The sequence below is a fragment of the Etheostoma spectabile genome, chromosome 16 (genome assembly GCF_008692095.1).
Source record: "Etheostoma spectabile isolate EspeVRDwgs_2016 chromosome 16, UIUC_Espe_1.0, whole genome shotgun sequence".
In the NCBI taxonomy this organism is placed as follows: Eukaryota; Metazoa; Chordata; class Actinopteri; order Perciformes; family Percidae; genus Etheostoma; species Etheostoma spectabile.
The window spans coordinates 11,952,538-11,979,351 of NC_045748.1; the positions used below are offsets into that span (position 1 = coordinate 11,952,538).

At 38.3% G+C, this 26,814-nt stretch overlaps 1 protein-coding gene across 1 annotated transcript in view; it reads right to left on the reverse strand.

The window, feature by feature from the left end:
• LOC116704220 (netrin receptor UNC5D) overlaps positions 1-26,814 on the reverse strand; it is a 202,641-nt gene that overhangs the window by 20,889 nt on the left and 154,938 nt on the right. The window contains exons 3-11 of the mRNA XM_032539517.1: positions 23,339-23,482; positions 23,026-23,129; positions 11,736-11,910; positions 10,524-10,691; positions 8,232-8,396; positions 7,859-7,891; positions 5,719-5,904; positions 2,483-2,632; positions 763-981 (exon numbers count right to left, since the gene is read on the reverse strand). Coding sequence (XP_032395408.1) covers positions 763-981; positions 2,483-2,632; positions 5,719-5,904; positions 7,859-7,891; positions 8,232-8,396; positions 10,524-10,691; positions 11,736-11,910; positions 23,026-23,129; positions 23,339-23,482 — 1,344 coding nt within the window. The remainder of the gene's footprint in view (positions 1-762; positions 982-2,482; positions 2,633-5,718; positions 5,905-7,858; positions 7,892-8,231; positions 8,397-10,523; positions 10,692-11,735; positions 11,911-23,025; positions 23,130-23,338; positions 23,483-26,814) is intronic.

Here is a 26,814-nt window from a genome sequence, read left to right on the forward strand (position 1 = left end):
CCTTAACTGAACAGCTTTGGAGTCATTGGAATGATTATATTACTTATTTTTGTGTTGAATGGTGGTTGTCTCGCTTCCCCCTAGCGCCCGTGAACGGAAACCCCCCCCCTTGCAACTTTTGACCGGGGAGTCGCTGGACTCAGCATCAGGAAGAATTGCGTGATATCAGGTCACGCGATGTAACAAATTACTTCACGGCACTGTACACGTACGCCCATTTAGGAACCAGCTGACAAGGTAGCAATGGAGTTTTTCACACTATTCCAAAGCTGTAGGGGAAGCTCTGTAGAGAAACCTGCGAGCAAAAAGCAAAGAAATGGCCAAAACTGCATAGCACCCCTTTAAATGTACTCTAGAAATAAACTTTACTTACCTACTATAACATGCACTATTTTCTTCATGGTGTACAGTGTGTTAAGCTAAAAAGAAAGTCTAGCAAAACAAACAAGATTATGGATTTACTATGGTACTTTCCATATACTGAGAAATATTGATGGGGTAAAGACGCGCCAGTCACTTAGAAATGCCAATGCTGTCTAACTTTATAAATTCCCTAAATAATGTATTCCTGTTCATGTTACTTGGTCAATTGGAGACATTTCCACATATTCGCTGCAGACCAACACTGACAAGGTCAAACAACTTCTAAAATGCAATACAAGAATCCTTGTATCAGCTTTGCTGTAGATTTAAAGTGAAGTAAGTTATAGATTTCAGCTTCGATGCGATTTCTAGTTTTTTTTTTGTTCACAGTAGGCTCACCTGTGTTAGGCACCACCAGCCTTCCTCCAGCATGACCAAACACGGCAGTAGCTTTGTGGAGAGGCTTGCAGGGAGTCAAAGAGACTTGCGGAGTGAAAAGGTTTTTGCCTCTTCTGCCCAGCGTCGTCCCAACTGCAACCCCTCTATAGTCTGGAGCCAGGCCCCTTGGAAATGTCTGAGGGTGGGACATGACATGGTACTCCGCCCTTTCTGCCACACCTAGGGATACAATAAATAACAGCAACCTTATTGCAGTCAAACAAACTGAGATCATAAACATTAGACCAACAGAAAAGAAAATATGGCATCACTATAATTTCCGTTTTAAAAAATTCCAGCAGCATGTAACAGTGAGAAAATAGCTCTTGAAGATTACTCTAAAGTCCAGTATGGTGTCTGTAAAACCAATCCTTCTACACTTGACCATTCCCCAAACAGCCGTAGTCCAATAATACAGTAGCTTAGCAACCGAAACTAGACTCAGCAAGCCTGTCAAGCTTTGTATGTCTTCAAAAGCTGAAGCAATGTGCACGGGGCTGTAGTAAGAGTGATACTCAGTATTGAAGAGTTTGTAAGGCTGGCATCTTTCATTTAGCCTTTCTAAACCCCAAAACACAAGTGCAGAAGTATGAGGAATGGATTAACCAGCGTGTTTCTCTGCTTTTACGTAAACTGCAGACGTCCGGCTAACCTAAAGTGTAACCTACAGAGGCAATTCAGGGATTAGTTTCACTTGTTCTCATTTTAAACCTTAAACCTTCCCTACCTTAAAAAACAACAACAATTCCAGTACTGGATCCATTGAATCAGAATCATGGAAACATTAATTGGTGACAATGGCTGGGAAAATTGAAAGAACAGGAAGCAAAGTGACGATCCAATGGAAATCACAATTGTCAGATTGACAGCACTCTAGCCCAATGGATGGGGCAATCAAATTTGGGGGGGGGGGGGGGCAGTGCCACCCCGTACCCCCCTTCTAGCCCCGCCCCTTGTAACAGAGCAATACTTCCAATGCCAAGGAGCGTGCAGATTCTGGCCAACCTTAATCAAATTAGTGTTATGCTTGCCAAAAAATTAGTTGTCCTCATCCTGAAAGCAGCTGGAGACATTAAAGGGGAGCTACGCTCATTTTCCATACATGTTATTCTTATGGTCAAAGACACTTCATATATCTATTTATGAATACAATATATGCATATGTCTATACCTCTATTTAAATCTATACATCCATATAGAATATGGGTATTGTCTAAGGAGCAGCTCCAGACTTTATAATTGATGACAAGTTCTCTGGTTTCTGGCTTTGAGAGAGAAAGAAAGTAGCTCATGTTCCCAAATATTGATTGAATTTTTCTAGGCCATGGAAATAACATATTGGAACTCAAGGACCCATTCTTTCAAACATAATCATAAATGAAGAGTGGTATATCACTGTAAACTGCAAGTCTGAGCAAGAGCGGAACGCTTGACAAACGTAGCAACAGCGACTAAGGAGGACGCGGCATAGCGAATGGTCAATTCGTGATGGCTTTCAAGGTGATGACCATTTTTCTTTGTGACAGCTTTCTTAGAGATTGCCTCAAAGCAGGTTCAAAGCAAGACGGATTATCCCTGTGACTGCAACGGCAGAACTGCACACTGCTCTGTAACTCTTGCCTTGCCAAAAGTAGTTGACCACCACAGACATTGGACTTTCAAAACACTTTCATTTTCTGACCTTTGACTTGGAGATCGGGCAATGGGTCAAGGAGTGAGCGCTCGGCCATCAGCTCCTTGTCAATAGAGTCCTGAAAACACATGGGGCTGGTGTAGGTACGTGACACTGTCAGATCAGGTTGCATGGATGAATTAATTAGCAGGGGGTTTGCTGAAAAACACACAAACAGAAATTGCTAATTACTGTCAACAATTAGACATAACATTTGCAGAGAGTGACACTTTAAACTAGACTGCCTCAACAATTAAACCTAAAACGTGTCATGACTATTAGTTTTATCCACCTATGACTATCACCACACTATCATTACCACGAATACAGGAAAGGCAGACACCTTACCGTATCAATGTCTCAATTAAAAGTTGAATCTGCATAACAACAACAGCTAGTGTGTAATCATATGCTTAAATCTGATGTCATGGTAGTTTAAAAACAAAAGTGCTGTGACAGTCCCCAAAAAATTGCCATTGAATTAAATTATCGATTTATTAACAATAAACTCATGTGAATATTTACATTTTTCTTTACATATACTGTACATTTCCAACATCAGGAGGTGCAGGTGGAGGTGAGGGTGGTGCTGCAGCTACAGCAAGTGATGCACCCAATCAGTCACATACTGGAGCCGATTGTACAGTATGTATGTTGTACTGGAATTAAATCACAGTACCTTGTCAATCAAAAAAGAAATAGAGAAAAGTTATTATAGATCAGGTAAATCTTTTTTTGTAATGTGAATTTTTTTGTGTGATTAATGATTCAAAAGCTTTTTCAGCGAGCATGAAATGACGGCTTAAGACACGGTTAAGCAAACGGCGTGGTTTTTCCCTAATGAGCAAAGAAATGTTCACTGCCGATTTCTCTTTTTTTGGGGGAATTGGCGTAGGTGTTGTCATAGTGACTCGTGATCAAGGATGTCTTTGCAAAAAAGAAGTGAAATGAAATGATTACTGTGTAACTGCTGTGGCAGTGTGTAACAGGCTGCAACATATAGGGAGGGGAGGGGAGGGCATGTTGGATTTTATGGAGGTTGGGCTGTTCTAGCCCCTCTATCAAGGAGAACAGGGACCAAGATTAAAGCTTTCTCTGGCTCCTGCTGTGTTATCAAAATGAACTTTATTATGCCCTGCTGAGAGCTGTTGCTGTGGCGACCCATAATGCAGCCTTGTAAAAATATGCCTCAATCTGTGGGGCAAAACACACCTCGCTTCTGAGCTCTGATGTTGGAAATGTAGGGCCACAAATACTCATTCGGGAGCCGGGTAAACAAAAATTTAAACACTAATAAGTTACATTTTAATTTTGGAATCATGAATAATTAATTGAAGTTTTGCTGTCTGTTAGATAGATGATACAAAAACAGCAGATAATGCCACAAACTGACTCACTACCCTGATGATACACCTCTTGTTTATTTTTTGCTGACGTTATGGTACTAAAGAAGGTCTAAGTAATAATAGATATGTTCAATTGAAAAACTGTTTAGAACACAAAATGTGCTTGTACCACAAGTTTTTAGTAGTAACGTTAATTGCTTGGGGTATACTGATGTTTGCAATAAAGCAATACATGCATGGTGTGCATTATAGATTAAGCTTTATAATGCATTTTATTTGACATTTAATGCACTAGAGCAAGAATCTCCAACAGGATCAAGTAAACAAATGTTAAATGATCATTTGGCCCTAAACCCTTTCAATAATTTATGTAGTAATATCACTATACAAGGAAATTATGTGTATGTGTATGCATTATTCATACACATATACAGTTTACATAATATACAGTATATACAAAATTGTATGGCTTACTCACATGTTCTGCAGTTTATATTACATACCATGACATTAATATGTGAGTACATTTATAGTATATTAGTGCACCAGAATCAGAACCACATGATGTATCTTGTGGTCTTCTGTGCGTGTGTGTGTGTGTGTGTGTGTGAGCTGTAAATTTTTGCTCACCTAGAGACAAGCTGAAAAATGAGACATGTTTCCTGAGTCCCTTTTTCATTCGTGCGTAGTTCTTATGTTTGGAGGAGAATGACACTTCATTTATATTATAATGCCATCTCATTGTAATACCAGGCAAACGGTAGAACCTAATTTGATTTTAGACAGATTTCCTGAGTCTTTTGAATCATGAAACAAATTGGAATAGTGTGATTGCACTTGCAGTCAAAAAGCTACTTATCATTTTGTTATTTTGTGAAAAGGAAATCAACCAAATCCTCATATTCTTGACTACGATCACCAGATTGATACATTAATAGCATAGTCAACGTAAAAAAAAAGATTTAAATAGATACATAAATACAAATGCAATCCAAATGCCATTTTTTGTTGGTGCAGGAGCCTTTCTTGTGCTCGTGCCTGTTTCGTCATTTTGTGAATCCAAATGAACCATCTTGTGCCAAGGTGGGTTGTATTTATGCAGATTAGATTGTGAAGAGCAATTTTAGTACTTGTTTTTAACTGCTCTTTAACAACCTCTTATTACAAGGTCAAGTGCAAAGAACACTTTAGATGGTGAAGAGGCTCTTCAAAATCATCAGGTAGGTTGAGTTTGTTCATATTTCTAATATAGATTAAAAACGTTTAGTGTCTAGTACAAGTGTAAATTTATATCAAAAGCCATAATGATCACCTACAACTGTTGGCTCTACATACTGTACGCGTTTGTTCACTTTTAGTTTATAAAAACCTTCAGCTTTTATACAGCAGCAGAAGTCATAGGTGTGAACATAAAAGCAAGTCATACAGAATTTATGTATCAACTAATTTATCGTGTGTGTTGAGTATAATTCTGCAGGAGTTAAACAGCGTGCATCTATCAATGAATTCATCAAATTATCCAACATGGCACCAAACTCTAGCAAATGATCCACACAACTTGCTGTACCGTATGCCTTATATTCTGAATGTATACAGTTAATTATCAAAAGTGTCCTCCTCAGGATATGACATGAAGGAAATTAGTACAGGAAGCTTAACAAAACTTACATTAAACATTGTACTTATCTACTGTAACTTTTCCGGATTATGTTCTCATCTTTTCCATCTACTCTTTGTTATTTCAACCATTAGTTACATTAAGAGCCTCTTATTCATTTTTGTCTTCCCAGTTTGGATACAGTATGCGATGGGATGCCTATGTTCACAGAGGGATGTAGCATTTAATTGCACAATTTTACGTGTGAATTGGATTTGTAAGACGCAAAGTCACTGGCTCACCTTGACGAGAGGTCTTGAAGCTGAAGGATTGGAAGCCCCCAGTGAGGGCGGAGGAGTCGATGACATCCACACCATACTCACTCTGGCTCCTTCGGTAAAGAGTGACAGCGATGATCAGCAGCACCACTGTCACCACCCCCGCAGCAAGGCCTGCATACAAGGCCACATCGCTGCTGTTCTCCACACCTTGGAAAGCAAGAGTAAGTAAAAGAGAGAAGAAGATTTTTGAGTAACTTTTTCTTGCTTTCTACTTAGTCTGCTGTGCTTATTAATTAAGAAGCTGCAAGACATTTTCTCCCAGAATAAACTGAAACTCTGTGAAGCTGAGTTAAATATATGGAACTATTTTATGGGAAGCAAGTCGAACCTGGTTTCACACTACTTTAGCACCTTTTTTGTTTTCTATTCCTCGTCTGCCCTGCCTCCTGATGCACAGCTTCATTGTTCCTTCGTGAAGTGTTAAAGCTACTAATGAGGAACCTCGGATGGAAGGAGATTATAATCAACCCAGCACCTGACTGTCATTTCAAACACGGCTTGGCTCTAGTGTTGGAGGCACTCCGCGTTCCTATGGGATAATGTGACAAAACCAATTCATTAAATTAGCTCATCGGCAATGATTATGCTCTATCTTGTCCCACCAGTACTGCAGCCAACTCCACAAAGGAAAAAGAACGAGTGGGAAATAAAGGGCCTAGCTTGTTCTTGAAAGATAATGAGATCTGCGCCGAAAGAGGACATGCTGAGAAATCCTCTAAGTAGCCTGAAGCTCAAATGGGGACAAATTGACAAATAATGCAAAGCGGCATTAACAGCTACAGTACCAGGTTAATTGGGGGCTTGGGAAGTTTTGGCAGCTTGGTTGCATACTTTTTCCCATTTCTGACGAACAAAAATACGTAACTGTGTTAAAGGACAAGTAAGGAGAACATGTGCCTATGGCTTCAACTATGCATCTGTAATCAACACGTACATGGCCCATTACCCCTGACGACAAAAATGCACAAAGCAATGCATGCAGAGACACAAACCACTGGCCCAGTGGCTTGAAATGCTATACCTGATGAATCCAAAAAAAAATGATTTATGGAAACTGACAGTAAATTTGTACAGAAGTAAAACTGAGGTAATAACGAAGTTGGGAACAGATGATTCGGTTGATAGAATTGATCATCACGCATGACTGTTTAACAATATTGTACCTACAGAATACAGTTTAACCACACAATGTTACAGGAGTAAATGGTATTTTACTTGAATTCCTCTTGAAATTACTAACTAGTGACATGATCCAGCATACTGTATGTTATTGTAAATGGAGTGAAAATGGATGCCAAGGGTGGAGAAAACGCTTACTAACCATCACAGTCTTCTGCCTAACTGTTTCAATCAGAAATGTGTACTCCATGACACAAAAATCACAAACAGACTGGAAATTGAATGTTTTTTTTGTTTTGTTTTTTTAACAAAAATGTAGTTCTTCTCCTATCTGCTTACATATTTGCTTGCAATGAACTGAAACATTTTGTGTATTTTCCTCTCATTATTCAGACATCTTGTTAACTGCCTGTCTGTCACAATATCTGTATCTTAAATTACTCTCCCCTCTATTCTAACTATGGGATAATTCACAATGAGTCATGCAGAATGTGTTAGCTTTCATAACAAAACCTGTCAGAGTCATTTAACCCTCTTATACCATGGTTGCTTTCCAGACATCAAAATGTTTCTTATTTTATGGCAACACGCTTTGTATTGGTAAAGTTTCTGATTTGCTAGACTAAACCACCAGACATATTTCTTTCACTTACTGCCAGCGGTGGGTCAGAGTTCTCAATAAAAAACATTGTGTTGGCACTTGTCAAACATGGACATTATGTTACTTTACAACTCCAGCAAATAGACAGTGTAGCCTAGCAACAGCTGACACAAGCGGCAGATGCAAGTAATTTAAAAAAGTGATGCTGGCTCTAAATAAGAGCGGTGAGCCTATCTGAAACAATCAACACTTTCCGGCCAATTTATATCTAATATTATCTGGTCAGTGTATCAAGTAAAGGATTGCATAAGTATTCTTCGTAGACAGTGATATCTTTAAAATAACATAATAGTCAGTAATGCAAGCTGAGGACAAACTCACCCTGTGGCTTAGCATCATGTAGCAACTTTCGATCTGCAAAGACAGAGAAACATCAGAATTTGAGAGTTTCTCGTTGACCTTTTTAAATGCTACAAGCTAATGCTACTTAGTTGATTTAATTACTACTTGTGTATGCATCCATGCCTGTGCACACTGTGCGTGTATGTGGAGAGGATGAATAATGGAGATGGATGAGGGTTCTGGTAATGAGCATGAGTATAATGACTATCATGATCTAGCCCACACTGCCAAAAATTATAAACAGTAAATCTATAATGACACAGTCCCCGAACACAATAGGACCAACAGAAATGACACTGAACTATCAGTTTCTCATTGTTAAACAGTGGAGAGAGATGGCGGTGTTACCCACTCTGTGTGCAGAGGCCGCCGGTGCAGTTGTCTGTAGCCAGTGCCACCCCATCACACAGCCGTCCTCCATGTTTGGGCTCCGGAGCTGTACACTCTCTGCCGCGCTGCCTCTCACAGTCTGAACTACACACCGACCACTCGCTCCACTCTCCCCATCCGCCATCCACTGAGGGAATCACATATAATGTACACATTCAACGTTTATGAATACAAGGATGCACATACACAGATTTGATGCGCATAATGCATGGTCTGAGTACATTCATAATCCCTTTTAATGTGTGAACAAACACACCCATGCAGTAAACGCAAAGTACAAAAGAATAAAAAAGACAGAGAAAAATACAGAAAAAGAGAACCAATTCTTTTTTAACTGACATGACAAAAAAACCTCCCTATACGCATGTAAGATTCAAACAATCAACCTACGTTGATACATTTAATAGTTTTTGGGACTTTATGAGAAAACCCTAACAGCTGCACTTCTAACTTCTGGAAAACATTCTCCTCCTCAGGGTGCCAAAAGGTTGAGCCGCCGTACTAACTTGGAGCACAAAGGCACTCTGGTTATGTTATACTCCATCAAGCCTCCTTTCCACCTCCAAATGAACTAAAGGTTTCCTTCTTCCGGCTAATCTAAACGCAAATGCACCCTGTTTATGTTATGCGGCAGTAAGAATCCTTCAGAAGGAGGCAGTTGGCAAAGGGGAGATAATGTTTGCAGGAGTGCACTGCCTTCCACTGATAACTTTTTTTTCCTTTAAAATTGATGAGCATTTCCTTTTATACTCGTGCGGTGGTTGAAATCATGAATTTGTCTAGAAAAAACACTTGGGCAGAGCAGATTACACAGAAGTTTTGATAACTGAAACTGCTGCTCTGCTCTTCCTCTCCCATCCTAAGCTTCAGTTGTTTGTTTCTCTTTCTCAAACTCTCCTTACTGTATGCCTTTCTTTTTGACTCCCTCTCTCCATTTCTAATGCATTTTATCATGATTTGCTTTTCACTGGTCCACTGCATTAGATTTTATATATAAACCACTGTCACTACTATCAGCAGTGGAGACGTGCAATGCATTTATGGTATAATGTAACTGTTGGAAAGGAATTTACTGCTAAAGTGTACCTCAAGCTTTTTGACTGATTTCCTACCTTTAAGACTGACATTGTTCTCTGTTAATTACAGGTAAGACAATCACCTTACAAAGGCTTTAAACGCGCCTGAGTTATCAATCCCAGAGAGCATTTTGTTGCCTTTACTTTTTGTCACATTTACTGTATTATTGTGTGGCAGTGCATTTGTGAGCTGAGAAAAACCTCTCCACACTGATGCATTCAAGGCTATGCTGACATTAAAAAGAAAGAACACTTCAACATTGTAGGAAATACAATTATTTGCTTTTTTGCCAAGAGTAACCTTGTTAAATACAAAGCTCGGGTCAGCAGATGGTTTACTTAGCTTAGCATTAAAACTGGAAGCAGGGGGAAACAGCTAGCCTGGCTCTGTCCAAAGACAAAAAAAGAGTCTGCTGACCAGAACTTCTAATTGTTACTAATTAACAAGTAATAACTTGTTATTTCAACCTGTAAAAAGGCTGAAGAGTAAATACATCAACTTTCTTGATCAGGCTCAGTATCTGTAATGATTCCCAAAAGTCACTATCTAGCAAGAACTAGTTCCAGCACATAACTTCCAAAAAAACTACTACTAATGTTTTATATACTTTTTACAAGGTTCAAGGCTGCACTTAATCGTCATTGTACAGGATTTCACAATGCAGTTGTAGCTCCCCCCACGCTACAATAACAGAAAATATTTTAAAAAGCCAAAGATATTAAGTTAGAATAAAATAAAACAATAAAAATAAAAACCATTTTGCAGCATTTCTTTGAGGCAAGAAAACAAACAATAAATGCAATTTGTTTAAGCATCTTTTCACGACTTAACCCTGCTGTTGTCCTCGAGTCCAATTTAACCCATTGCCTAAAAAAATCCTATCTCAGAAATATAACATGGATGGTAAAATAACTACTACATCACTTTCATTTAAAGAAATGTCAGAAAAAGCTTCAAAAACATTGGAAAAAGTGACAAAAAACTGAAAAAGTGACAATACCTTTTGTATTGAAGGAGGCCAAAGCATTAAAAAAAAAAAGTTCTTTGAAAGTTTGACCCAGAAAAACAAAAAGGGAAGACAACACAAGGTTTAAACATTAACTGTAACCTGTAAGTTGACAACAGTTTTTAAGATGGACAAACACTAACAGCATGAAAACTATGTGCTTGTGCGTACCTGGACACAGTGTGTTGCAGGTGCTCTTCTGTACCGACATGCCCTCACAGAAGGCTCCGCCATTGAGAGGAGCTGGATTTGTGCAAGTGCGAGAACGTTTCTGTACACCGCGACCACAGCGTACATTACAGGGAGACCAGTCTGTCCACGAGGACCAGCCCCCATTCACTGTATGTGTGAAAGGATGAAAGGAAAGGGATGAACAGATAGTACAAGAATGACGTCTGACCTACATTCTGTGGTTAACACTAATCTGCACAGTCTGCATCCCAGGGGTTCACTCAAAAGTGAAAATCAGGAAAAACTGAGGTGTCCTTACAAAGGTGATCAATGGTGTCTTCCCTTCTGTCTACTTCCTCCTCTGATTTGTAGCCTAAAATAATGCGGGATGATTGACTAATCGTCTCATTTGCTGTCATAGGACAACAAATACTAGTCTTCCACCATTGTACATCTGTCAGAGGCTATTTGGAGTACTAAGCCTGTCTGGACTTCATTTGCATTAAGGAAATTAATGGTTGATGGGCCTCAACAACAGGGTGTCAGAAAGAATTAGAGGATTTGCAGCAGGTAAATTCCCTCCCCACAAAACTAAAAATAACAGGCTAAAAGGTCAGTAAAATAACACTTAAAATACTTCAATTAACAAGGTATCGTTCTGGTGTAAAATTAGGTGGTGCTAGTATGACATTATAATTCCACTTATTCTCCTTTGTCTTTGCAGAGCTCTCTACAGGGTTATATAAATGCTGGAAACAGCATCTGCTAGCCTCCAGCTATACAAAGCGCTCCACCCAAGGTGGTTCAGCACTGGCAGATAAAGCACGGGGAGTTGTGACAGTCCACGTTACTGCCTTTCCATCATTAATAATTGAGTTCTTGTAAATATTGTGTCTGTGTCTCCTTGTTTTTACACATGAGGGATCACTTGCCCATTGCCTGCTCATTAGTCTTGTGTGAAAAAAGACCACACGCTGTGGTTGAGGAGTGCTTTTTATATTAATGACTTTGGGGAATTGGCTTGAGGTGTCAATTTGACAGCCTTCTTCTGAAGTGAAAATTGATATTTTGAGGCAGACAAGAAAGCTGTGTGACATTGTTTTGATCACCTGTACTGCAAACTATAAAGATTTGCATCGTCACACTTTTTTGGCTCAGACTCAATTTAAAAAAAAATATATCATACAGTATATGTAGAATTTGATTTCTTACCATAAACTACAACAGTGGCAGTGGCACTGCGTCTCTTGGCCACGATGTTGCTGGCAACACAGGTATAGTTTCCGGAATCAGAGAGACGGGCTTCAGAGATGATGAGATTATGGTCGCCTCTTGTATCAATGGCACCATCAGAGTTGAGAGGTTCTTCATTTTTTAGCCATTCCACCTGAAAACAACAGTGTATTGCATGAGTAAACAAAAGGCTTTCATGTATAGACAAAAACGCATTTGAAGAAGTGACAGATTAAATACTTTATAGTGAAAGTGTGTGTTTCTTAACACTAACTATTTTCAGCTACAAATCTCTCATGTTGTTTTTTTCGGTGAATGTGTGAACTTGTGAACAATACCATTTGTATTTCAGTCTGGTTTTGAATAATAATGATTAAATCTCAAAATGTTTACGCTGCCATTTATGACTTTAAGCAAACTATATTAGCTGCTTTTCCATTCCTTTTAGCTATTTCAACTGTTTATTCATAACTTTTAGCTGACAATGTCAAAACTGTTATTAGGCCTACTTACTTTTAGCTACCTACATGGAAACTGGTATTCCTTACTTTTAGCTATGTCAAAACTGTTATACCTTACTTTTAGCTAACTATGTCAAAACTATTATTCTTTACTTTTAGCTAACTATGTCAAAACTGTTTTACCTTACTTTTAGCTATGTCAAAACTGTTATACCTCACTTTTAGCTCACTATGTCAATACTGTTATTCCTTACTTTTAGCTAACCATTGTACATCAACATTGTTATTTCTTCCTTTATGCTAACTACATCAAAATTGTTATTCCTTACTTTTAGACTTTTAGAAAGGTACTGATGCCATTCCTTAACACTAAACACTGTCCTTTCAGGACTTTCCCAAAGACAGTTACACATCATTTTAGTTCCAATGTTTTTCCCCACACTACATGTATTAAGATAATTCTGTTTGCAAGGTTAGGGGTTTGTTGTTAAGGTACAACATGACATTCACTAAGAGGGGGTGATGCGGTAGGTAGGTCACATCTACTCTTTACCAATTCAGTGTCCGTGTAGTGATTGAAAGTATTAAGGAATTACAAAATAAAGGACGCTTTGTTGATGCTCCTCTTCTCGCATGACTGGTCCTGTAAATTGCTATTAATGTGCCACTGGCTTGAGCTTTTCATTGAGAGAGACGAGCTGGGGCATGAGGGAGTGGGGTTTGATTTATGGCAGTGTATTTGAGGATTAAAAACTCCACCCCACTGGGAGCTCCATGTGTTTGTGCATGGGTCTGTACTCCAGTGTGTTTGTTTGTTTGCGTGTGTGTGTTTGTGGGGAGTGTCCATTTGCCAAGGGAATATAACAACGGTCAACAAACTCAGAGATTGCTTTGCTCTTTCCAAGCACCCTGGATGAAAAAATTGAGCCGGGAAATCAATAAATCAGGAGTCATGTTGTCACAAACGTTTTTTTCTCCTTTTGATGGCCCAAGAAGTCTTTCATCATGTGCCTTTAATTTATATCTTTTCATCATTTGGCTCCACAGCCTTCAAGACAAGCAAAGAAACCACACTGGACTGGTGGGCTGTATCAGCCATTTCATCAATCCTGGTCTTTATGTGTTTTGCCTTTCACTATTTCACACCTTCAATGTCTAATCAACCCCCGTGTTGCCGTCCATGCTGTTTGACATTCTCCACAGCTGCTACTATAAAATCTACTTCATTATGGAAGCAATCTATTTCAACCTTTCATAGTGCAAAATTAGTGCTATCTATCTATCTATCTATCTATCTATCTATCTATCTATCTATCTATCTATCTATCTATCTATCTATCTATCTATCTATCTAGAGGTCTTATTGTTTAAAAAATATAGAGTAATGTCTGGTACGCAGTTGTTCCTCTGATTGTACAAAGTTTGCCTTCACTAAAACACTGTCTGTGGCCCTGTCTACTATCTGGGAAGTAGGGAATTAACCTTGACAACAAGGAGGTTTGTGCTTTATCACCTTCTCCGCAAACACTGCAGCCTCTTTTACAAAAGGATGACAGAGGTGAGCTCTGTTGTGCTTTTTTTTTTACCAGGGTCACATTATACACTCTCTTTGTATTGTCTGCAGTATTTGAATAGATTCTCCCTAAAAGGCATCTCAAATGTCACAGAGAGAAGATGTAAAAGGCTCTTTAAAAACAGGTTTGACCCTTAAAGCATTACTCTGAGACCAGGCCAGTTAAATAAAAAGTTAACTTGAGGCTGAAAACAGGCCAAGGTTACAATCAGGTATTTAGTTTAGTTTTTTTCTTTTCTTTTATGGATATCACTGTAGCATTTGAATAGTAACATGCATTTATGCACAAGGACCAGATGTACTGTTTAGTGAAACGCTCATTTACAACACCTGTCCCCAGGCAGGGGAGGGGAGGCAAACCTATCCAAAAGGGGATTATGTTAGCAAGCAGGTGTCAAAAAGGCAGGCAGGGGAGGAATGAATGAAAGTTGGGAACAGGTGTGACGGGATGGAAAATGGCGGGAACACAGTGGTAACTGCAGGGCAGGTGGGAGTGGCAGGATCTGAAACGATGAGAGAGTTTGAACATGGCAGGGGAAAAAGCTGACAAGAAAATGTGAAATTAGGAATTGGCTGACACAGAGACAGACAAAGCCATTAGAAGCTGTAATGTAATAATGAACCAACAGCTGATCTGGTGTTAAACAAGCAACACACAACATTCACGCTGAAGCTCCTGTCTTATATGGCTTTACTTTTGCAGACTATTTTCAAATTACTGTAACTGCATGTGTTGTTATGATGTGAGAAAAGGTCAACATAATTGAATGGGGGAAGAAGCTATTGGTCAACTATTATCAGAGAAGAAGAACTTATATGATTATACAAATTCAGTGTTGTAAGGTCAGTTGTGCACCTTAAATCAATTCAAGCACAACTTACTATTTCTACTCAGCACATTATGTTCAAATGACTTGAAAATACACTCCCATTCATTTCAGAAAAAAAAACACCAACAAAAGTGAAAAAAAACAACCTATTTAGGCGGCTATAAACAACTGTGATTGAGAAATATATTGCGGAGAATTCACTGAATTGAAAATTAACCCCCAACCCTTTGTTCTCTCCCGACATATATTCAGATGGGATTCATATTTATAGAGCATTGCCAAAATTGAACTTGACAGGTACCAAGATGTAACCATTATGTTGCCGAAATTAAATATATTTCAACATTTAGGGGATAATAAGACACCTTAGGAAACAGAGTAAAAACCAAAAGCATTGCCTACAGCAAGAAATAAATGCTACACTGTATTACTTTATAAACATTTCTTTCAATGACAAATCTAATTTCAATTGCAATGTAGCAAGTAAAAATAATGAGCTGGATAAATGCTCAGCCACTGTCTATTTGCAACATTAATCACTTGGGCTATTAAAGCAATGAAGAGAAGTGTTTTTTCTCATTTACAATGTTCCACAAAGACACAAATAAATGTCATTGGGGCACATTCATTTTTGTGTTAATCACAGTGTGCAAGCTAATGGTGGTGAACAAAATCACAGGGAAACCTTATGATATAAAACAATACAATACAGTGCAATTAATGCATTAACTTATTACCCTTGACTTAAATTAAAAGTTGTTTTTCAACAAAAAATGAACATTATGAATTCCATTATGGTAGTTTTATTGCAGAGAAGTTGAATGTGGTGTTGTCCACCCCCTGCGGGTAATGTTACATAAATTACAGTGTAGAAAAGCTGCGTAATCCATGTAGAGTATGAACAGTAGGTACTGTATATAATGTATGCATAGATAGGTGGGTAAGTACTTCTTGTACTTTGCTGCTGCTTTTCACTTTCTCTAAAGTGTCTTCTTTGACAAGCCTGCATCCTCTATTGCTTTTTGTTGTAACTGTAAACCTGGGCTCAAGCCCTGAAACTATATTGACAATCCCCGTCGGCGGCATCTGATGCCTTAGACAAGCTCATGGCTTTTTAATCATACTTGTTCACTACAAAATACTCTTACATACCGGGGGTAACATGAAACCAGGGATTGCTGTAGCCTGCCATTTATAAAAGAATGTAACTTCTAGTATAGTTACTTATACAGGTTTTTCTTTATGATACAGACAAAGAAACTGTATTTATTGTGGATCAGTCACACCATGGTCCCCGATATACTTTAAAAAGGTCAGTGTCGGCACCAATCTCCACCACAAAGTACCTCTCTCAACGACAAAGTTAACTGTTAACTTTACCTCACCATTTGTCAAAAGAGTGTGTGACACTTGCCTACCATTATGGCAACCCCCTGTGAAGTGTCTGGAACACTTTGTAGAGCCCTCTGACATGCCACTATGCCACTCCATTTGTGAGCACATTTTCTCAAATATTGTATTTAAGTGCAATTTTGAGGACCTTGTACTTAACTTGAGTTCTTCCATTTCATGCTACTGTATACTTTATTCAAAATTAAACATTTAACTATGTTTGCCACTATATTTAACATCTTCCAACATCTCATCAGATTGTTAATACAAATATAATCTACTAATAAATTATGATGTATTATTATGGCTAAGCATATTGAGTAGTTGGAATTAGCCCCAACTGTAATCCAATATATATATTTTTCTGAAATGGGACATTCTGCATACTTTCACTTTTGTATGTTAAGTATATTTTGATGTTAATAATGTACTTTTACATGAGTCAACATTTTAGTATTTATTCTAGAGTGGACTGTGGTATTACTCTTGTTAAATCATTTGAAATTCATAGATTAACAATAGTAAGTGAAAAAATGTAATTTCATCATCTTATTTGTGCCCAGATCAGTAAAAGCACTATGATGTCTACACATTAAACAGTGAAACATGCATCATACATCATCATAATTACTAGCTGATAATTCACACCAATTTCTGAAAACAATTCCCATTAAATACAATATTGTAAATGTAATACTATCAAGCACATGAAACCTTCAAGACTTTACTTCTACTGTAATATCAAATGACAATAACATTGACTTTTACAGTGAATATAAAACCATTTTACAGATCTACCTATATCAATCATTAAGTGCAAGGTTTATAAAAACAGAGTGAAGGAGGAGGGCTGTGGGGACTTCTGGGACCCTTGAGTCACCAGAGTCTGTTCAGTTACACAAATATCAACTATTTAAGTGCATTTTATGTCTGCCAAAACCTTCCAAACCACACTTAAAAAGACAACAACTCTCTATTCAATCCTTTTTAGTTGGTATCGATAACAAGTGTGCTGCGTTTGAGTGTTGAAGTATTGATTACTGCGGTATTGATCTGCCCTTCACGAAGGCTCACTCACTCGCCCTCTCTGCAATACTGTTGAAGTGTTTAAGAAGCTACGTGTTTGTGACACTAGTTCCCTGTTCCCTGTATCGGCTGTATTGGATGTATTTATAGGAGGACAAAGAGCTTTGGCTACCACCTTCCTTTCCAATGGGTTTATTTTAGACTGCCTAAGTGATATCATATTTCAGACACTCGAGACTATGGAAAAAATACAATTTTCGAAATAGAACTAATGAGTAAGAAAATAGTGTGAACATTTGTTTAAAGAAGTGGAAAGCAAGTACCGTAAAAGTTTATGAAAAATGGCCCATTTCAGAATATAATGTGCAAGCATCACCAATATTGCAGGTTGGGAAAGTTGGGCCTGATTTAAGGTACTTCAGATTTTGACGAGTAGCTTAATCTATAACAATACATCATCATGTATTAGTATATTTAGTATATTTATAATTTGTATTAATAATCTGAATCTAGATCATAACTAGTATCTATAGCTCTGCAATATATGTAGTGAAGTAAAAAGTACAATATTTCCTTCTGAGATGTAGTAGTAGTGTATTAAAAACATGGAAATACTCAAATACCTCAAAATTGTATGGTAATTGACTTAATGTATTATTTGGTTACATGCCACCACTGATCGTGAAACTATAAAGACATTTGTAAAAGTCTAGCAAAAGTAGACAGAAGTAGGAAGGCGTTACAGCCTCAGATGTTCTTCAGTGTAACTGACCACATCATTTCCCCTCCAGTCTCCCTGTGATCGTCAAATAAGAATATATGTGGAGTCTCTTTGGTTCCCTTTCTGGGGCCCTTATCTCAGGAAATTCTTATGCTAAAGTAGATTAAAATAACTGTCTTGTACTTTGGTTGGTTTTTCTGTCTCATGTTTTTGCTTTGATTTATCTCTCTCTCTCTCTCACACTCCGCCCCTCCTTTCCTCTCTTCCAGCGTTTGCTCTAGGAAGAGCGTAAACCCAGAGTGTGATTTGCATTCTGTGTCGGTCCTACAGTCTCCCCTTTGGGGTAAAGCGATAGAGAGATGCACATGATGATGAGAAGGTAGGGACAGGACAGACTCAAATGAGCCTGATAAGCCAGTGCCTCGGGAGGACAGGAAGCAGATTTGCTTAATTGGCAAATTTGTTCCACTTAGATAGCAGCAACCGGTGTTGAACTACACCCCACCTAACATAGCCGACCAGGCTTTATGGCAGTTTGCTGGTGGCGGGGTTACGTGGTGCCAAGGTCCCCATGTTGACCATTGGACAGCAGCTAATTTAAACTGAAGCTAATGAAAACTGTATCCTTCTGAAAGTTTTTACTCTAACTTTTGTGATATTTAGTAATTTCCAGCCAGAGGAGAGGGAGCGAATGAAATCAAGTCATGATATATATTGAAAGCAGGGTGTCTATTAACCATGCAGCAGAGTATCATTTTTCTGATAACTTGACTCTGTTTGAAGAAGTTGAGAAGAGCCAACAGGACTGAAGCATTTTGTGTTTATGTGCAGAGTGGCATCATCTTAAACCTGACACACAAAAAAAGTACATCCAGTTCAAGTCATTCCAATTCCTACCTGCATTAGGCCTCAACATTCAATTATTCTGAAAGCAAATGTAATGACCTACATTTACAATCATTTAAATGGGAAGTGAAAGCGACACGAAGACGATTACAAAGCATCGCAGTAGGTTTTGTCCCATCTGATTCAATTATGGTTGAGTTTCATTAACAAGCGACCTCCTCCTCTCACTTCCCTCATTCCTGCACCCTCTCCCCGCCTTCTCTCTGTCATGGATGGCCTTTTCTCAATGCAACAATGACTTTCATGAAATCACATTAAACAAATGAGCCCTCCGAATCTGACAGCAGCATATTCTAGGGGTGGGGGTGGTAAAACTCTTGTTGTGTCCTTGGTTTATCTCCACAACGTCTCCAGAAATGTTATGTTCATCACTGAATAATTACATTTTAAGTACTTCAAATGACTTTGGATGAGAGGCTTGATGATTAATTACACTTTGTATATAGAATACTTGGGCTGTTAATGTGGGGCTAATGATTGCAAAAAAGTTTTTTTCTAAAGTTATTGGAGTCCTTTCTCTCTCTCTCTCTCTCCACCACTAAACTTTTACCCCTACAATGGCAGCCATAATTTTCAATTTCCTTGTTTAGAGCTTGCAAAACTCAACGGCTATTTGCTTGGATGCCATTTGAAGTAGGCTGTATAATAGATGTTTGACAGTTTTCTCTTACAATGAGACTGGTACTGGATACAAGAATCACTTTCCTGGTTGTAAAAAATACATCCTATAACACTTATTCAATAAATGTAAGGCCTGAAAAAAGGCCACGTTGTTCCAGGATCATGCTTCAGTTGATATCTATACCACCTATTTTAAATGTGTTTTTATGAGGTTTGGCTGTTTCAAACAGCCCCTATACTAATTGGTTGGGCTTTCAGCTACTGCGTTTAATCAGTCATTAGTAGATTTTCTTTCCCGAACTAATATTTCATGGTGACAACTGAGCTTGAGATGTGTGCTGTGTCGCTTTGTGAGGCTGTAAAATCTTGAGTAGTAAATAAAATAGTGCAATTTGCCGTGACAGTTATGTTCCCTGATGGTGCCCTAATTGCTTTCTTAGAGCTACATTAATTATGCAGTCATTATTATGGCCATGATCTTTATCCTCCAGGGACTTTGATTTCAGCACAGACTTTGTTGTTTTTAAGTTGAACTGAACTTTAAATTGCCCCTAACGATTTGAGTACGGACATACACTTTACAGTACAACACTATAGCTATAATGCCCATTTTACAATAGAGAATAAACATCTGACACATTTGTGGAAACTGTCTAATTTTGAGGCAACTGGGTGGGCGTTTCCCATGACAGCAGTTGCTAGGAGACACACTGTCAGTGTCTTTGGTGACTGAAGCATGACATAATGACATATCCTATTTATATTGAAACCAGATGTTTTTCTTCTTTTGTCAGCGTTAGCTATCAGTCAGTGATTTGACGTCTGTATCTTTACAACATTCAACATATGGACGCCCCCATTGTGTTGTTGAGTATGTATTCCACTCAGAAAATGTTGAAAGTAGCCTAGCTTGCTAACTTTAGCAATAATCCCCATCACTTTTTGTTTATGTAATTAACAATGGCTGAGCAAATAAGTACACAGGTCAAAACAAACACTGAGCATGTGTATTTATGTTGACTTCTTTGGCAAAGGGAATTTTAATTTCAGCCTTACTTTAAGAAAAATGATTATGTGATTATCATTCCCAAACCAGAGCCAATAATGTAATAACTTCAACATCACAGCAAATATAATCTGTATTCTAAGCTGCTCCCTGTCTATAAAAAGTAGAGCAGAGTGAAAAGATTTGGCCATCTTGACTCTTGTCACCAATAAACTGAAGCAGACTTAAGCTGTTTTACTATGATACATTCTCTGTGGTCGGACTTGTGTGCACAGATTATTGCTTCTATCACTGCTGGGACAGATAATATGGCATTCTCTGATTTTCATTAACATCCTACACAGCAGCCCAGTAAACTCCCGGGTGGCTTAGTTACAGCGAGATGCGGATAAAGTTCTTCCCTCTCTCTCACTGTTAGTGTTGCTTCTAAGAACATAATGAGAGCAACGACTTAAGGGGATTTCAAGCTGTAAAATCATCTGTACAGCGTTGATGTCTTAAAACGGCATGCAGTTGGCATGCAAGTTGGAAATCATTCCATTTGCATCAGGTCAACTCAGCAATTACTGCGACTGTTACATTTTCATCAGGATCCGTTGCAAATTGAGGAAATATGAGACATTCAAATAAATCTCATGACCAAAATAAATAGTCCTTAGAATACACATAGGGTTCAAAAGATCACACTGCACCATGACCTCAATTCCTTTAACTCAAACTGTAGCTGAGCTACAGCTTCTCTCTGAGCCAATTTTCACAGTGCTGGATCCAAAAAAGGTTTTAACCTTTCAGCAATGCCTAAAGTCATGAAAAAAAAAAAAGTACAGCCACATCCCCAACTCTTGATGAGACTATTTTCTTCCCGGTGCAAGTCATACTAGAGGGAGCTGGATTTGTCCCTGCATTATTTACTATTACCATTCTCTCTGTTAGCCAGAGTCACATTAATGAATGCATGAGGAGTTGCCTATTTGATGACCACAATGCATGGGGGAGACTCGTGGTACACCGATGCTCCATTTGTGAGAGCTGAATCATTCATCACCCCCCCTCTCTCACTCACACACACACACACAGACACACACACACACACACAGACACACACACACACACACACACACACACACCACACCACCACACACACTGCACAAACAGTTCCAGTGCATTGTGTGCTGTTCTGTGGAGGGAGTCCATGATCTTTTTTTTTTTTTTCCTTTCAGGGTCTTCAAGCCCCAATGTACATTTTGTTTTGTGATCAAAGCTGGAGAAAATGTGTGGGGTATATAAATTCCATGCTACAATTCATATTCACACACACACAGGTGTTGACTTTCAGTTTTAAGATGAACAGGGTTGAATTGTAGCCCTTTTATTATAGTCCTCCAGTCTTCAGTGGAAAGCCATTAGACAAGTTACCAACGGTGATCATATTTAATATTTGTTAAAGATCTCTAACACTGGAACACCGTGTGAAGTCTGCAGACGTTAGCAGTAATGACCTGCCAGATTTTTTTCTTGTTCACTTCTTGCTACTTTGAACACACGCACATGCTCAGTTGGACTGAGGTCAACCTGTATGTGTGTATATATATTGGACTGATATGACACTGGGATTTTGTTGGATTTTCAGTCTGCTTGTTTGAAGTCAACTTCATTCTTTACTTATGTAAAGATGAAGTTGATATATAATATTATATATATATATATATATATATATATATATATATATATATATATATACACATATAGCACCAAATCACAACAGAAGTTATCTCACGAAACTTTTCATATTGAGGTCTCGTTAATGTACAGAGACCCAACATCCCCCTATGAGCAGCTGTGGCAAGACAAACTTCCCTTTAAATACAAATAAAAAAACAATCAGTCATAAAGTTTGACTAACGGTCTCTCAAATGATCATATTAAGATTATAAAACATATAATGATGTTCACAAACTGCACTGATGTAAACAAAGCTTGAACTATTAGCATCATGCAAAATTAATAACTTATTAGTCAGTGTTTGTAAAGACCTGTCAATCATTTTGGATAGTAATAGCAGGGTTCCAGTCCTGTGCTTTGAAATTTGCCGGTACAGCTGTAATTTTGTTTACGAATGGATCATGGACTGTGCCTTTAAGTAAATGCAGAGCTTCAGATGCTTGGGCACAAAGGCTTTGATATTGACATATCTGCCTGCTGAGCCTTCACATGAAGGCGCACATCAGAGCGCAGCACAACACACACCACTCAACAGGAATGTCCACAAGAGCCTCATTTTATATTCATAGTAAAAATTAATATGGCTATTTTTCACAAACACATGCGCGCACACACACGCACGAGGAGGGAGAGAGGGAATGATATTGAGAGTGAAAGGAATACGTGGCATCTAAATAAGTCATAGCCAGACATCCTTTTACCGGAGAACATAGCAAACAGAGAACATAGTGATGCACATGGATAGATATTACTCCCAGTATATGAATAATCACTCTTCCTTGAACAGAGAGAGCCTGAGACACTAAACAAATGGCATCTCCAGCTCATCAACTGCAGCTCTTTTCTATATTAAACTGAAGAGAAAAGTGCAGATGTGTCTTTGGCTGGAGAGTAACAAAACATTGTATCATGAATACAGAGTTACAGTGTAAGTAAACCAGACAGAGGACTACTCCTCTCCAGGCAACAAAGGAGAAAATGTTACTTGTTTGAAGTGCAAGAAGCCCTCACCTCAGCCACAGGCACTCCCTCTGGGGGACGACAGTGCAACACAATCATGCCATTCAGAGGCACCTCAGTGCCTTGGGGGTCCTGCTCAAAGTTCTTCCTCAGGTCTACGAGAAGAGAATAAAAAAACCTGCATTAAACAACGACAACAGCATCATGGAAAAGTTGTTTCATGTGTGACCTTCTCATGCCCGCACATACATGTATGAACATGAAGAAAATTATGGATTCCACAATATCATGCCACCAGTTTCAGGAAAAAAAGCTTTTCAGAGACAATAAGGTCAGTCTGGTATCAAAGTGGCAGTTTGCTTACAGGCGATCCGGACAGTTGCCTTGCGGCTTTTGGAAGTTCCCAGGTGACTCCAGGCGACACACAGACACCAGTAATCCTCCGGTCCATGAAAGTCCTCCACCTGCTGACGTGACACGTTGATCATCACCTCGCGGATCTTCAGCCCTGCAGACAAGATGGTGGACTGTTTAGATTAGTTTATACCCCAGGGATGATCCATTAACGAGATGGAGATTTGTAGGGACAGGATGATGAGTGAAATCTTAATATGATAAGATTATCAGCAGAAACAGCTCTACCATTTGCCAGGAGGCGGCGGAGGATGAGAGAATGCTACTCTAATTAAGTCAATTTCAGAGATTTTACTTAAAAAACAATTTAACTGTATACTTGCATCTGATTTACACAATGACCACTTCAATGTGAATATTGATATCTACGTTACTACGTTATATTGCTGGTCTTTTGACAAACCCTTGTTAAATCTTCAGTTTTGGCAAAGCAATGCAGAACGCTAGAAAGTTGTTAGTGAGCCCTCATATCTTTTTTCAGTTTACCATAATCCATTTATACACAAGTGACACTAAATGCTTTCCAGTGGAGGAATTAACTGAGAGGAGAAACACATCAGCCGGTTATTGTTTTAAGGGAATGCGTGAGCACTCATTTTCTCTCTTTGAAAACATTTGAAGGGGCTATAATTTAAGGTAGACAAGATAAGCAAAACAATGCAATTAAATATTTCATGTGAACACCAATCCTTTCCACGACAATCAAATCATCCATTTCTACATCAGAATTTCAACTTAATGTCACACAGGTCCTTCGTTTATATCTGTATATTGTCTGTTGATGCAGCTTCTAATGAGCTAGGCGTGAGATGAACATTTTCAGAGACAACTGATTGGAATTTAAATGCCTGGTATTTCAATATGAACAAAAGATGACAGGCTCGGACCATTAATGCATTATTGGGTGGATTTATTGGGTATCTAGGAAATTACAGCTTTCAGCAAGCATATGTGATGTTCTGAAACCTCGGGCAGCCAACTTGAATAGATTTATTAAAATATGAATAAAGAGTTATGAACGGTTAATATTAGGTGTCTAGTCTACTCGTCACATCCCGCAGTATACAATTAAAAATGCACAGAGGGGGAATAAGGAGTCACAATAACAAATACCCACCCCCTCAAAGAAAATTACAATTAGAGCCTATGGGTGGATTATATTTACTACTTCACATAACTCTGCAAATTGAATTGAATTAAATCCTGGTGGAGGTGGAGCTGATTAAATATATGAGCAGCAGTGATGCATTTGTCTGAGTTCACGTGTGGGAGTAGTAGGCAGACTTAACCTAGCTACCAGTTTTTTACTGCCAGGCCTGTTTCGTTCTTTCGTTTTTTAAAACATTAGAATGTGTTTTCACAGAATTTGACTCTACTTCTGATCAGCAAAGATGCTGGTAGACATGTACAATACTGTCCGTTAAACGCATTTGGTAAAAATAAAAAAATTATAACCAAATTATATTTCATGGCTAAAGTAAAGTTACTGGTGGAAACACTCCTTGAGCAGCTAATATGTCAGAAATACAGAGGAGCAAGTGTATCTGTTTACAGGGCAGCCAAACAAACTCATGTCTGGTTTTGTAGATGCATTTTTGATTAACAATTGCTCTCAGCACAAACCTCAGTGTCAAATACATAGCGTCTCGTGTGACTCTTTCACAATAAAAGACCTTGTGGACATAAATCCAGCACGGGGATGGCAGACTCCATCACTAACAACAAACATGAACATAAATAGCATCAAAAGGATCTCAAGGTTAGTTTTGTATTTAATTACTTTTAATTGTTATTAATTTATTAACTCTATTTTTATATAGAAGGCAGTAAATCAGTAAAGGTTGTACTTAACACTGATTTCAAGTACAGCTTACAAGTCGTGCCTAACAACACATCTCACAGCAGCTGTTCAAAACTCACTGTAAAGCTCAGCCTCTTGTGGCTTATTGCTTAATTACGCAGCCCTACACTTGTAGAGGTGTTGTCTCTCCACAGGCTTGTGCCGTAACGCCGCACATTGCAAAGAGCAGCTCAAACAGGGGTCGGGATTAAATGAAAACTAATATGAAATGAAAGGTTATCAAAGGGAGCCTAATGAAGTAATGTAAAACAGAAATGTTCTCTGAAGACACTGTAATCCTCTGCAATGACTGACTAATATTATGTACAACAGACACACACACACACACGTGCACGCACACACGCACACACACACACACAATCTACTCCTTTCTACTGCTACAAATTAGAGACTTAATCAACATGCCTGATTAAGTGTGGGTAAGACAGATTTAACCACATGAAAATAAAAACACAAAACTGCACTCTAGTGAGGGGGCAAAATTATACTTCTTCAGTGTTAGAAAAAATCCAGGTGATTGTGTGAATAGGAACTGCTACAGTAATCGCCAGAACAGCACAATTTTCAATGTTGCAGATTTGCCAAAATGTAGAGAAATAGCCCATAGCCTAAAAACGCAGAGATGCAAATTCAATAGTAGTTCAATAGTTCAAGTTCAATATTCAGACATTACATCCACATTTCTATTTCTCGGATGAGTTTTTTTTAAAGTGGGTTAGTTGCAAAGTGAAGGATAAAGCTTGACAGGTGTTATTTTAAGTTTATGATCAGATATTAAAGCCTGGCACTGTGCGCTAAAGTAGGAGCTTTTGAGCTTTCTCATTTCAAACCAACTTAACATTCATATGGGCCTCCTCACATTATACACACAAAGGAAAGAGAGAAAAATCATTTTTAATGACCCAATGCAATTATGACTTGTATTTTCCCACTAAAACCTCCCATTCCATTTCAACTATTTATTTCCACCCGGACCCTAATAGTTGCACAGACTTTCCTTTTTCCATTTTTTAAAGTAGGGCTTAAATACAAATTGTGCTTTATTGATTGAAAAAATGTACACAAATTGAAGCAATCTAGCCAATTTCTAACAATTTTCAGTATAAATCTGAATGCAGAACAAAGAGATATTTTTGTGACATAAACAGATAAACATGGTGAGTCTAGTGCTTCCCTGTTGCTTTCATTTCCTCTTTGACAGCTCAATAACATTATTTTAGCTGACTTAATGGTGACTCTTTTATGGAAGCACAGCGGCTGAGCTTGAGTTCTGAAATAATCAATTAACTTAATTAGTATGACACAGTAGATGCATTTAGTCTCAGATCAATTGATTAAAAGGTACATATAGGGCTCTGAGTGAATAGTCTGAAAAATGTCAATTTGGAATTAAAAAATCTTAAAATAAACTAACCTCGCACCATGTCTGTCTTTGATTTGAACTACTGTTTTTTTACAATAGCCGTAAAGGTTCAATGACATGGTGCTCTTTGGATGCTTTTACATAGACCTTAGTGGTCCCCTCCTACTGTATCTGAAGTCTCTTTCACAAAATTCAGCCTTGG